Source organism: Protobothrops mucrosquamatus, unplaced genomic scaffold, assembly GCF_001527695.2.
Source record: "Protobothrops mucrosquamatus isolate PMUCROS unplaced genomic scaffold, P.Mucros_1.0 scaffold1759, whole genome shotgun sequence".
In the NCBI taxonomy this organism is placed as follows: domain Eukaryota; kingdom Metazoa; phylum Chordata; class Lepidosauria; order Squamata; family Viperidae; genus Protobothrops; species Protobothrops mucrosquamatus.
Window position 1 is genome coordinate 26,116 of NW_015387899.1, and position 14,339 is coordinate 40,454.

The window sequence follows — 14,339 nt, forward strand, 5'->3', positions numbered from 1 at the left end:
TTGGCCACACCTAGCCACACCTAAAAGGTTCACCATCACTGATCTAGATTATATTCCCCTTTGTTCTTTTTCAAGAACCAAATGGTTCTTGATTGTTCTATACCCATCAATGGAAAAGGACAGGAAAGAGAAGACAGCATAGGAAAGGGATAAGAAATGCAAAGGGGTGGGGGGAATCATAGACTCATAGGATTGGGAGGGAACTTGGAGGTAAAAGACTTTTTGGCTCATCTTCGGCTGAGATTAAATGCATGTAGTCCTGCATTAGCCAAATTTTCTTCTTGAAACACAAATATTAATATTTTTATTTCTCTTTCTTTTAGGTTCAGCCCAGCTGGTACTTGACAGTATCCCATTTCTTGAAATAAAGCACTGTAATGGACCCGAAATCATCCTCCCTTGTGTGGTAACTAATCTGAAAGAGAATAACAGTATTTCAATGTTTGTGAAATGGCAATTTCAAGGAAATCAATTTTTCCTTTATGATGGAGTTACTGATAACGCTACCAGAAACAATAGTTTTGATACTGCAACTTTTCTGAACCGCTCAATGGTACCCTACGGCATTGTTTCACTTGTTATATCAACAAAGCAGGCTCTTCTCGGAAATTATACTTGTGAAGTGACAGAAGTAAATAGAGAAGGAAGAACAAAATTTGAACTGAGAGACAGTTCAGGTAAGTTACTTGTTTACATTTTCTGTGAAATCCACTGAAACTTTGGTTTTAAAATCTATCCATCCATATTTTGGAGAAGATAATGTGATCATCAGAAGAATACAGATGTCAAGTTTGGCTTAATATAGCTAGTTATAATTTGGGTTTATCAATCATAATATCCCTTTCCTTGAAGCCTGTTTGTATAAAATAATATGAGAAGTATATAAACTAGGCAGAGTATAGTGACTTACAATTTCCACCACTCCATATCCATGAGTAGGACAGGGAAGTAAAGTGTGAATAAGAGAATCTAAAATGTTCCACTTTGGGCAAGTTTGGTAGTTTCACCGTGGAATGAAATTTAATTTTCAGGTGGTGATTGAGAAATAGTTTTCATAGTCCTCCAGTATGTGTTCCTAAGACACTGAGAGAGGGCAAGGAAGAGGTAGCCAGAGAATCTGTTGAAATGTAAGAATCAAACTTCTTGTTTTCCTTGTAGCACCAAATAATGTTGCCACAGGAAGGACTTTTAGCTTTTTGCTGTAAAGCAGCCAGGAAGGATATGCAGACAGTTTTGTGCATACGCACTGTCTTTATCCTGTCCTTTCAGAGGACATCACTACTGACTTTGCAGGCTTAATCTGCTACTTTCTCAGGCCTGAGTCATAATGTCTAATAATAGATGAATGGAATGAAGATTTGCATTCGATATAAAGAGGTAAATTAACAGTGATGAAATCTGGACAAAAGCTCTAATCCAGAAATATGCATTGGTTGGTTCTGAAATGATTTTCTCTCCTTGGAGGTTTGATCAGAGTGAAAAGTTGACTGGAAATATATCATTAGCAAATCATTAGGAAATAATTGATATCAAAGTGTTCTCATATAAGGTTTTTCCACTTCTGCCTCTTCAAATATTTGGGTTGCCAAACTTTAGTTGTCCTAGGTCCCTTTGGAACTGAAAAGAACCATGAAAACTTTCACTGCACGATGGCTATTGTGAAGGAATATCATTTCATGCCATGGGGGTTTGAAAATAAAGGTTAAAATCTGATTGTTAGCTAAGATTATCCCATGCCGTTTTTCAATAAGATTAAAAAACTATTTCCCCCCACAAGTCAATAGGATTAGCACTTTATTTTAGCGCTGTCTAGTAAAAGTTGAAGTAAATCTGTTGGATGGGGGAAGTGGTGTTGGTAAATGCCATGCTGTTATTCTCAGCCATATAACTTTGTAGCCATACTTCAGAAATGCAAAGAAAAGCCAATTGAAATGCCCAGCAAATGCAAAGTGTCTTTAGGGAAACACCCAAAAGGAACATTTTTAGCTATTTCTGACCCTAGATGGGTCATTGATACTTATGAAAGCAGAGACTATGACTATTTAAAAGGTTTCCAATATGTTATTGTTTTGTTGACCCCAATGTGTGGTATTCAGGGGTCCTCGGCTGGTCTATTAACGCAGTTCCGGTGGAAGTAGCCTTGCATCCTGATGCGCTGCCAGTCTCCATTTGTCAGTATCCAATTAGCCTGGAAGCTTTACAGGGGTTAGATTTTCTTGTTTATGGGCTTCTCAGAGAGACAGTCCTTATAATACAATGATTCGGCCCGTCAAAAAACCAGATGGCTCTATCCGTTTGTGCCAGGACTTAAAAGCCATTAATCAGATCACTGTGACACTGCATCAAATGGTACTAATCCCTATACTCTGATTTCTCAGAGTCCGTTTCTTACCTGGTACACAGTTATTGATCTAAAAGATGCTTTCTTTTGTGTCCATTTGGCCCCTGTTAGCCAGCCACTCTTTGCTTTTCAGTGGCAGCATAGGCAAGTTTGCTGGACTGTTTTACCCAAGGATTCAAAAATAGCCCTACTATCTTTGGCAACGTCCTGGCCACTGATCTAGCCACATGGCAACTTGTGGAGAACACCATTGCTGTGGTATTACAATATGTCAATGACTTGCTGGTAGCTGCCTCCACTGAAGGTGATTGTCTCTTGAATTCTGTTTCCTTGTTAAATTCCCTTTGTTATTGGGGCTATAAAGTTTCTTGTACTACAGCCCAGCTTGTCCGACAAGAGGTTCGGTATTTAGGTTATATTCTATCACAAGGAACTAGAAAATTATTCCCAGAGAGGATCCAGGCTGTGTGCCTACTTAAACCACCTGGCACTAGATGCCAGCTTCGGGGTTTCTTGGGAATGGGAGGTTTCTGCCATATCTGGATTCCAAACTTTGCTCTAATGGCTAAGCCCTTGTTTCAGGCCACCACAGGCTCAGACAAAAAAACCCTTTGAATGGACCAAGGATTGTCAGGTGGCATTTGATAACATTAAAACTGCTTTATTAAATGCTGAGGCCCTTGGCATTCCTGATGTCACTCAACCGTTCACTTTGTTTGTGGCAGAAAGAAAAGGGGTAGCTGCTGGAGTCCTTACTTAGACTCTTGGTACTTGGTCTCGCCCAGTAGCCTATTTCTCCAAACAACTTGATCCTGTTGCTCAAGGATGGCTGGCATGCCTTGGGCCACAGCAGCTGCTGTTCTCCTATTGGAGGCTGCTGAACAATTAACTTTTGGGGCTCCTATCACAGTGGAAACACCTCATTCCATTCAAGACTTGTTAGCATCCAACGGGGGCCATTGGCTTACAGCCTCCCGTTTGGAGCGGGATCAAATTGCACTCCTTGACAACCCCCAAGTTCATATCAAGCACAGGGGCAGGTTCAACCCAGCAGCCTTTCTTCCTTAACTGGAACAGGATGGTGATCATGATTATGTGCAAACTATTACAGAAGTGTTTTCTGGCCGGCCAGATTTAACTGACCAACCACTAGACAATGCGGACAGAAACCTGTGTACAGATGGCAGCAGTTTTATGAGACAGGGAGAAAGGCTAGCTGGCTATGCTCTGGTCACATTGGATCAGGTAGTGGAAGCAGCAGCTCTCCCCGCATGTACCTCAGCTCAAAAAGCTGAACTTACTGCCTTGATGAGAGTCTTGGAATTGTCAGGTGGTGCGGTTGTTAATATATTTACAGACAGTAAATTTACTTTTAGTGTTATACATGTACATGGGGCCTCATGGAAGGAGCGTAGTTTGCTCACCGCTCAAGGCACCCTCGTTAAATATTGACAGGACATTTTAAGGCTGCTGGATGCTGTTTTGCTCTCGCACTAGGTGGTTGTCATGCATGTGAGGGTCCATGGCAAGGATGATACTAAACATGGAAAGGGAAATGCCTTGGCCGACTGCACAACAAAGTCTGCCACTTCAGGTCCCCTGTCCCCTTTGTACGTTGGTGCACTTGTACTTTCACATTTGCCTGTGGCAGCTCCAACATACACTTCGCAGGATAGACATAGAGCTTATAAAATGGATTGCTGTTTATCACAGACATTGGCTGGAGAAGGACGGGAAACGCCTTCTCCCAGAACATGAACTATTGGCCCTCTTAAGAGAATTGCATGCCAGCTCTTATTGGGGTTACAAGACCATGGCTGAATTTGTTATAAAAGACTACATTTGTCCTGGAATCTGTGACAAGGCCCTCGTAACGATCAAGGAATATGTGATTTGTCAATGCAATAATCCTGTGAAAGCTATTAAGTTCCCCTAGGGAGGCTTAGGGCTGGCCATGATCCTGCTAGTTTTTGGGAAGTTGATTTTACTGGGTTGCCAAGGAAACAGGGTTTTTGTGGATGCTTTTTCTGGATGGATTGAGGCCTTTCCCTGTCGTACTAACAAGGCACATGAGGTGGTCAAGGCCTTCCTGAAGGAAATTATTCCTTCCCATACCAAGTCATTGGCTTTGACAATGGATCCCACTTTATCTCTAACATTACCCAGCAGGTGGCTCAGGCCCTAGGTATTGATTGGCAGCTTCATTCGGCCTATCGGCCCAATCTTCGGCACGTGTGGAGAAGGCCAATGGCATTCTTAAACGTCATCTTGCCAAGCTTGGCCAGAAATGCACCTCACTTGGGTTCAGGCGCTACCTCTCACTCTTTTCCGTATGAGGACCACTCCTAAGCAATCTCTTGGCCTGTCCGCCTTTGAGATCATATATGGTCAACCCTTTCTTTACCATTCTTTCTCATTCATTTCCTTCCCTGTTTTCGGAGACCGGGCCCTCAGGGAATACATGCACTCTCTTGCTAATAATGATTCTTCCATTTCACTAGTTGTTCAGGCCCTCCATCATCCGGGATTGGATCATCTACTCTATTCTTTCCTTCCTGGTGATTGGGTGCTTGTCAAGTCCTGGACTGATTCTGGCCCTTTGGCTGAACGCTGAAAAGATCCCTTGGTTGTTCTTCTCACTACTCACACTGAGGTCAAGGTTGCTGGGATTTGTTCTTGGATTTATCACACCTGCCTTTGCTCTTTTTCCCCAGCATCCAACGCTGAGATCCTCAAGTGTCTTGGACTGTAGCCCCTGGTACTAAGGATGACCTTGAGCTGACCTTTGTTTCGAGACCGACGTTGACCTGTATGCCAGGACGTTTTGGTCACTGTTATACCTATGCCCGCTGGGCTTCTTCTTGAGCAGTTTTCTCTCACTGGCTCCCTGCCTACTTATGTCACAGACGTTGCTCCTTTCTGCCTTGATTGCCATCTTGTTCTTTGTTTGGATTGTTCATTTCTTCTTTTCTGTTACTCTGTATTGTTTTTCTTTTTATACTCCATTGACAGAGGAAATGTTTAACCACACCATACAGGCATTTACACAACTCAATAAGAAATAAGGAGAAATAATGCAAGTAGTGTTATAGATTTGTCAAGCATTAGATATGGTACTGGCAGCAAAAGGTAGTGTGTGTGTTTTAATTCACTCACATTGCTCCACTTTTATCACTGATTATCAAGTTAATATTACTAACACCATTCATCTCATGGCAGAAGGAATCAAGAATTGCCCTAAGGATCTGGAGATTTCCACTGATGCTGTATGGGGAGTCTTCAGTGATATATTCTCATTCCTTACCAGTTAGCTCCTGGGATGGGGATGGTCTTCTCTTTGTGGTGTTCCTTGTTATCTTTCTCTGTTGTATCATTCATTGCTTGCCCCTAATCACCTCTGCCTATCCTAAATATTGTGGCCCGCATACTGCAGAAGCTTATTCTGTGTCTATCCAGTTTGATGATCATACTTCTGTGCACTGCTCAAAGTATGAAAGGGGGGATTATGTTGACCCGGAATAACGGGAAAGCATAGAAAGCATAAATTGTGAATATGTGCAGATGGCCCTGCTGTCTTTGGGTACTTACAGAGTCATGGATGCAGGGTCATGGAAGGTCAGCAAGGAAAATACCCAATGTCCCAACTTACCCGAGAACATGCAGTGTCTTTAGGGAAACACCTCAAAGGAACATTTTTAGCTATTTCTGCTTTCACCCTTCTTATCTATGGTGTGCCAGCCTTTCTGAGTGAAGCCTTTATCTTATGTGTATCAGCTTTGTTGGGTGGATTGCTTATGTAATCAAAAAGTATAAATATAGGGATTTCCTATCAATGGGGCTTCTGTCTTTTAGAGGGGCCCGTCTTTGTTCAGCTGAATAAAAACGTAAAGCTTAAAGGCAACTTCTGGTTTCCTGTATTTCTTTATCAAGCAACACCTCAGATCCTGCACAACAGAGCTGAAGATCAAATCCTTCTGAGGCACAATATTGTCCAGATATTGTTTTGTTACTCTGAGCCTAAAGGTGAAATGATTATAGAAGGAGGGATACACAAAATGGAAGGGATGAATGACGTTCAGTTCTTTCTTGGTAAAAGTAAGATGAAATGATACTAGGAAGTATTGTATTGGACTATAGTGAGTTGAAGATACAGGATGAATGTGTATCTTAAAATTGAAAGAACTGAATTGAATGAAAAATTTAGGTTTGAAACAACACTATTTTGAATGAATTTTCCCAAGCAAATCAATATTTTTGAGAGTAATAAAGTCAGATGTTTTAAAAATAGGTATTACTATGAAGAAAATATGTAGAAATGTGTATTTTTCTTAAAACATTAGAATACATTGCTTTTTTATATAATTATCCATTTGTTCCATTTAGTCTTTCCATCTTTTAGCTAACTTTTGACTCTTTGTCATTATATGATTTTAGCATAATGTTGGAATATTATCTAATTTACATGCAGTACAATCTGTGTTAAGGAACTCCTTAAATGATTCTTAATGTTAGAATCTAATCCTAACTCTATATAAGACCAGAAATAAATGATCTACAGCTGGATGCTTCTTAAAAACATTTCTAATATTTTAAAGAGTGCGCTTGTGATGTATCTGTGTGCATGTCTGAGGAAAGAAAACCCGTAAAAAGTCAAATGTTTCTTGTAATAGTATGCCAGAAAGGTGTCGTTCTTCGACTACGTAGACCAACAAGCTTGCTTGGTACAAATTAATTTCATATTATAAAAATATTAATAAAAAACATAAAATATTAGCCCGTTTTTCAGATTATAATTGTGCAATACTGAATGATCTTTCCCTAATTTGGTCTTTCGAGTCTTCCAGTGGTGCACCTAATAGTACCTCAACAGAGTCTATCCAGCTTGCTTCTGGTCAGCCTCTTCTTTTTCTTCCATCTTTCTCAGCCTTCTGTAGAGAATTAGGTCCTTGCGTAGTGTGTCCAAAGTAGGATAATTTGAGTCTGGTAGTTTGTGTCTCAAGTGAGAACTCTGGGTTGATTTATATGATGATTATTTGTGTTTTTCCTTAGCTGTCTGTGTAATTCTTAGGGTTTTTTCCCCCAACATCAAAGCTCCGAACATCATTATTCTTCCTATCCTGATTTTTTAAAGTCCAACTTTATCTTCCATAGAGTGTCACAAGGAATACTATTGTTTGCACTCCAGGTAATCCTTGACTTACAACAGTTCATTTAGTGACTGTTCAAAGTTACAACGTCACTGAAAAAAGTGAGTTATGACTTTTTCACATGACCATTGCAGCATCCCCATGGTCACATAATCAAAATTCAGATAGTTGGCAACTGACTCATATTTATGATGGCTGCAGTGTCCTGGGTTCATGTGATCACCTTTTGCGACCTTCTGACAAGAAAAGTCATTGGGGAGCCAGATTCACTTAACAACCTTGTTACTAACTTAACAACTGCAATGATTCACTTAATAACGGGAGCAAGAAAGGTTGTAAAATGGGGCAAAATTCACTTAACAAATGTCTCGTTTAGCAACTTAAATTTTGGGCTCAGTTGTGATCGTATGTTGAGGACTACTTGTATTTTGATTTTTGTAGATAGACACATCATGGCAACTGAATATTTTTTCAAAGAATTGTAATGCCATTTAGCAAATATCCTGTTGCAAATAATTTGGATACTGCGAAGAACTGTAGTTAGTAAGCACAACTTAAGTAATGTAAGTTGTTCTTACTAGGCAACTGATAAGGAAGCCTTTTGAGGTTAATAAACTGCATATATTCCTTAGAAGGTTCAGGCATAAGGTTTCCTTTGTCTGCTGTTGGAGAATAACATTCACAGGCTGAAGGTTAGCAACAAAAATACAAATGGTATTATGTAGAAGTGATAGTATATTCCTCCAGCCCTGAGAAATGATTCTCTTAAGCAGGGCTTTTCAACCTTTTTGCCCATTGTACCACTTTTAGGATATGGCAATATCCGAGTACCACCAGTAGCCTAGCAAGGTGTCAAAAACTTGATGACCCCCACCCCCCAAAAAGGAAAAAAGTGATAAAGTACAGGTAGTCCTCAACTTACAACAGTTCGCTTAGTGACTGTTCGAAGTTACAATGGCACTGAAAAAAGTGCCCCGCAAGGCACAGCCGAGCAAGACACCTGCCTGCCTGCCCAGTGGTGCTCTTCCTCCTGTCCAAGGTTTTCATTGTTGTGAGCATTTCTGTTTTGGCAGCAGGGGTGGGGTGGGGGGGGTGTTTGGTTTTTATTCCCCCCGTCTGCTGGGTGGTTGCAGCAGGTTTTGGTCACTTCACATGACCCTGGGACACTGTGACCATCATAAATATGAATCAGTTGCCAAGCATCTGAGTGTAGATCACAAGACCCTGGAGATGCTGCAACATTCCAGCTAATCAGTGCTTCTTCAGGGCTCAGCAGAAGCACCAGGATCAGTGCCGAGCTCCAACTGGAGCCTGGCGCTGATCCTGGCGCTTCCGCTGAGCCCTGACAGTCCTGCAGCTCCAGCCATATCTCGCTCAGGCTTGTGCGGTGCTGCCACCGGTTCAGCTCATTCCCCTCCCCCGCTACTACTTTTCTAGGATGGTTGCGTACCACCTGCCAGGTGCCAATGTACCACAGGTGGTACCCGTACCACTGGTTGAAAAGCCCTGCTCTTAAGGATGGTGACTGCAGATTACAATATAAGGAGTTCAAGAAAGCAAAACGTCCTGTTCTCTCAATTCCCGTTCTGGTTCTTTTTCAGATAACAGCCAACAAGATTGTTTCCATCTACTTTCATTATATTAAGTTTTAATTAACCAACTCTAGTTGAAATTTGAGGCTTAGAGCATGTTTCAGCACCTAGATAACTGGTTTCCAGACTTTTAAGAGGGGTCAAACCTGCTTATTGTGGTGAAGGATTACCATTACTTCTTGGGCTATAGGAATAGAGTCTAAAGCAGACATGTCAAACACAAGGCCCGGGGGCCGGATGCGGCCCGCAAAGTGGTTTCATGTGGCCCATGAAGCCATCCTGGAAACAGTGAGGGAACGGCCCCCGCTGCCTTGGACCTGGCCCAGGCCAGCCGGGAGGGAGCCAATGTACAATTTGTGATGGATATCTATGCTGAAATACATTCAGTCTTAGCTCCATAAGGTCATCTGGAAACAGCAAGGAACCAGCCCCTGCTACGTCGGCCCCACCCCTGGGTGCATGCTGGGGAAGTGTCACCCTTTGTGAGGAATGAAGAAATGCACCATTGCCTGGAAGTGGCCAGCAAATGGCCCTCGCCTGCTTCACATATCTGGCTTGATGGGCTCTGGGGGAGGGGGTTCAGCAGGTAAGTGCAGCTGGGTGCCCCCTTGGGGAAGTGGGGCTGGGCTTGGTGCCAGGGATGCTCGAGGGCCAGGCTGGGCATTTGACCTCTGCTGTCCAGGGCTCCCGGCAGCCCGTACCACCATCTAGCCCCCCCCCGCATGGCCTGAGAGGAACATTGAGGCTCCTCCTGTGGACCATGCCTTGGTACTTGCCCTGGTCCCACCCCCTTCTGCCAGAAACCCTCAGATCTCTCCCACTCCTTCCCAGGCCCCCACAGGCACCCTTGACGCGAACGATGTAGAGCTGGCCACGCCCACCCAGGAGGCCACACTCACTCCATCCATGCCTACCCAGTAGGCTGCACCCACCCAGGCCACACCCTTCGGCCCCCCGAGGACAACTGCAATGCTGATGCGGCCCTCAATTAAATTGAGTTTGACACCCTTGGTCTAAAGATCCTATTGAAAGAAGCCAAAACACAGTACTTCAGAATATTTGCCAAAAAAAATTACACAAAGGGTTCCATGTTGTCCCTAAGAGTCTACTTTAAATCAAGGCAGCCTCTACCCTTACCTTCATTGTAAGGAAGCAGGTAATTAATTATCTTGCAGCCAGGAGCAACTTTAAGTATGTTTCATCTTTGGTTTTTAGGGACATTTAAGTGAATTTGAAATAAAATGCTCAATTCTCTCTCTCTTTCCCCACACGTTTTCTAAAACTGAAAAATGTGATTTTGAAGCAATAAAGCAAGTGTTTCAGCAGCTGCTGGCTGTTTATTCCAGTTTATTTTAAAAGTCCTTTTATATTTCTGTGAAGCTTGAACTTCCCCAAGTCTTTTGAGATTTTAATGCATGCTGTGTCGCCTCATTTTGCCTATCTGAAAATCAGGACACACACACAAAAAAGTTTTCTGTATGAATAAATTGATAAGAGCAAAACTTAGATTCTTGACTTTTTTCACTTATTCAAACTATTGTATCTGGATTATTAGATTAAAATGTGAAGTCTTATAAAATTACATGACTGTGAACATCTTTATGATAATATACTGTATATTATTTATTTTTGTTTGATTTTGTACCAAATGTAGCATTTTAGAAATATGAATGCCTAATTATAAAAATGATATCTAGTAACATTTTAATAATTCTGGACATTAGATAATGTAGATAATGTTCACCATTTTATGGGTAAAAAGTTATTTTCTGGGGTGCGAACTTGCAGATGGGAAGAAATCTGAATTTTATAAAATATAGCAATAGTAATTTGCAAAACTAGTTCACATTATGAGAATATGTAGTTCATGTTTATGAATATAGCACTCAAAACCAGTGTACTAAGAAATATACTTAAATATATGCTAACTTTTTCAGACATAGGATATCTGGAATCTGCTAGCTAAAACGTGCATAGAAAAGGTACTAAAATGTAGGGTGATGTGAAAATAACTTTAAGTTGGATTCCAGAATCAGAGATGATAGGACAAAATATTATTTTATTTAGCGTAAGGCATACAGCAGGGGTAGTCAACCTTGGCTCTTTTAGGACTCGTGGACTTCAACTCCCAGAATTCCTGAGCCAGCTGTGCTGGCTCAGGAATTCTGGGAGTTGAAGTCCACGAGTCCTAAAAGAGCCAAGTTTGATTACCCCTGGCATACAGTATCACGGAAATTTACAAATACTGGACACAATGGAGTCCTGACAGCCTTAATTGCTAATTCATTCTGTTCAGCTCTTGCCTAACCACTGCTTTTAGTGGACCCAATGATGGTAGAAGAAAGTGGATTCAATGAAAGTGTTGGCTCCCTGAACCTTTTAAGGATAAAGGGGAGGACTTGAGAGTTCCCAACAGACATTCCCTGTGACGAAACAGTGGTCTCCAGCTGGTTTTAGAGCTCTGGGAGCTAAGAGTCAGCTTTGCCCAAGTCTTTAAAAGAATATTGGGTTCACTTGCTTCCTCTCTTAACCATCCTTACTGGAAATGGCTTTCCTATTGCTTTTTATATATTAAGACCCTTCAGAAGGGTAAATTTCATTACAGAAGGTATTTTTCCTCCAGCCTCCAGCAAAAGAAGCTTTATGCAAGCTTTAAAGAGTAAAGAAAAACTTTTTTAAATTTAGAAATGTATAGCAAAAAGATAATTAGAATGTTGATTTTGGAAAGCTTTTAAATGGACCAAGAAGCCAGATTTATTGGAAATTAGATTCTAAAATATTTACAAGAATATTTCCTGTAATGTGTTTAAATCTTATTAAAAATATATGAAGATTTTGAATTTAAGTGTTAAAGAAATTCCTCTGGGAAAATGTGCTGGATGATAAAAAAAAAAAATGTGATAAGAGGAGGCCTTAAAAGTTGGTTACTAGTGGCTACCAGAAAGAATTAAAGATTATAATCAAAGGAGAAAACCCCCTAATATAGCATTGAAAAAACTATTTTAACTCTGGAAGAATTCAAGGATATTTGGCAACAACGTACCCAGAACTTTCTATTTAGACTTTTTTACATCATAAAAATGGGCTTAAAAGAAGAGATAGAATATCATTGAAAATCAGACTATTTGGGATATGGTTTTAAAATTGATAGGATACAACAATGATATTGACAAATGAAACAGGTTGAGGTTTTAATAGTTAAAAGGGACACACAAGTAATAAGCCAGAAGAGTGACTTGGACAATTTTCTTACTTTGGATTTACAAAAGAGACATACTTATGAAAAAATTCTTGAGAAAAGTTAAAGAGAGAAAGAAAAGAAATCAGCTTTTGGGACATTCCTTAAAAGAACTAAACATAAAGATCTTAAAAGAAAAACGTAGGTTTACAAAGTTGACTTATTTAATCAAAGTTAAAATGTATATGATTTTTTTCCCTAACAGTTTTAATTAGTTTTCTTGACTAGGAGTGAATGATGAAGCTTTAAAGATTTGTTTATCAATAACAAATGGGAAGAAAATAATTTTTGTTACATTTTTAGTAAAAGTGATAAGTTATGGTATTAAAATTGAGAGAAGATAAAAACAAAATGATAAGAAATTAATTTGAGACATCGTTTGAAGGGATTAAAGATTATAATTTTAAATATGCTGTTGTTGCTTCTGATAGCTCCTAATGGAATTTGTGTTAAGTTTTAATTATGAGTTTTAAAATATTTGTTTATAGATATAAGACATGGGAAGAACAGTTTTTTCCCCTTGGCATCTTTAATGAAAATGACAGAATATTATGTAAAAGAAAGAAATATATTTGTTTTACTTGTTTAAAGTTTTGGTAGTTCTTAATGGATCTCTGCTAAATTTATATGACAAGGCTCTATTATTTGCTAAAAGACAAAAGATAAAATATGGGATAAAGAGATTTTGGGTTGAAGTGTTAGACAAGGTGGATCGTTGTACCTGATTTAATGAAAAGAGAAGTATTTTTTTATAGTTTTCTACCTTTTTATATATTATTTTTCCCTTTCCCTCTTTCCCTTCCCTTTTTTCTTTTTGCACTTTGTAATTTTTCTTTTTTATAGTTCTTTTAATTTGTTAGTCTTTTATCTTTGTATTTTTAAACTTCAATAAAAAATATTGTTAAAAATAACATGACACTTAATTTAAGTTTCATAATTTGAAACTTTTAAATTCTTGCCACTCCATAATCAGAAAGGACACAATATATCCAAATAGTAGCAAATGATAAGTTTTTGACTTAAAAGTTATTTCAGCAGGTATTTTCATTAATAAATAAATGTAATGAATATTGATCATAGATTATTCAATTAGAATTAAATATTGGGAATACATATAATTAGAAAGGAGTGACGTGCATATTTTAACACGTTTGTAGTGGTAATGGAAACAATCATATCTCTATAATATATAAAGCAAATTGATTTAAATGTTTAATATCTACCATTTTTCCTGAAATGATTTAGTTTTTTAAAATGTGCTCACAAAGGAAACACAGCACATTTTGTGGTTGGTAAAAGAGAAGTAATAATGGTATTCTTGATGCCATAATTTGTTCCATTTCAAGAATGATCAAATAATGATAACTTGGAATTAATTCAGAAAACCTCTAATTTCTGGGAAGAAAGCAATTTATAAATATAGCAAACGTAGTGATGTATTTAATTTTGTATCTAAAAACAGTCTCCACAGTTTGTGCTGGTATCATCTTTAGAAAAAAAAATTCTTATTCTTTCTATATATGATAAATTCCACTTATAAACCTTACTCCATTTATATGTCAATCCATGTCTACATATCAGTTTTATGACTGATAGATACATTTATTTATCTAAAATAGGTGTGAACAATATTTTTGTGTTGAAGGTTTTATCACCTTGGAAATTGTTCTTAAAAACAACATACTGATATTTAATTCTTTAATAATTTTGTTAAAATATTTTGCAAAAATTCAAAAACTATGGAAACATAGAAGAAAAACAGAAAAAGCAAAAAATTAAAGGTAACAGGAAAAGAGACGAATAACAAAAAAGGAAGAAAAAGAAAGACATATAAAGAAGCAATTTCCAATCTTCTTTGTAGCAATTACAAATATAACTTACCATTTCTACCCTGCCATATTGCATATCATAGTTCTTTTTCTCATTAAACAAAACTTTTTAATCAATAAATAATCAATAAATCCCAAAATCAACAGTTCATTGTTATCCATTTCCGGCACAACTTACCAGGTAGGATTTAA

At 38.8% G+C, this 14,339-nt stretch overlaps 1 protein-coding gene across 3 annotated transcripts in view; it reads left to right on the forward strand.

The window, feature by feature from the left end:
* CD47 (CD47 molecule) overlaps positions 1–14,339 on the forward strand; it is a 68,073-nt gene that overhangs the window by 10,685 nt on the left and 43,049 nt on the right. For all 3 annotated transcript variants that reach the window (XM_015823073.1, XM_015823075.1, XM_015823074.1), the window contains exon 2: positions 324–677. In XM_015823073.1, the coding sequence (XP_015678559.1) occupies positions 324–677 (354 nt within the window). The remainder of the gene's footprint in view (positions 1–323; positions 678–14,339) is intronic.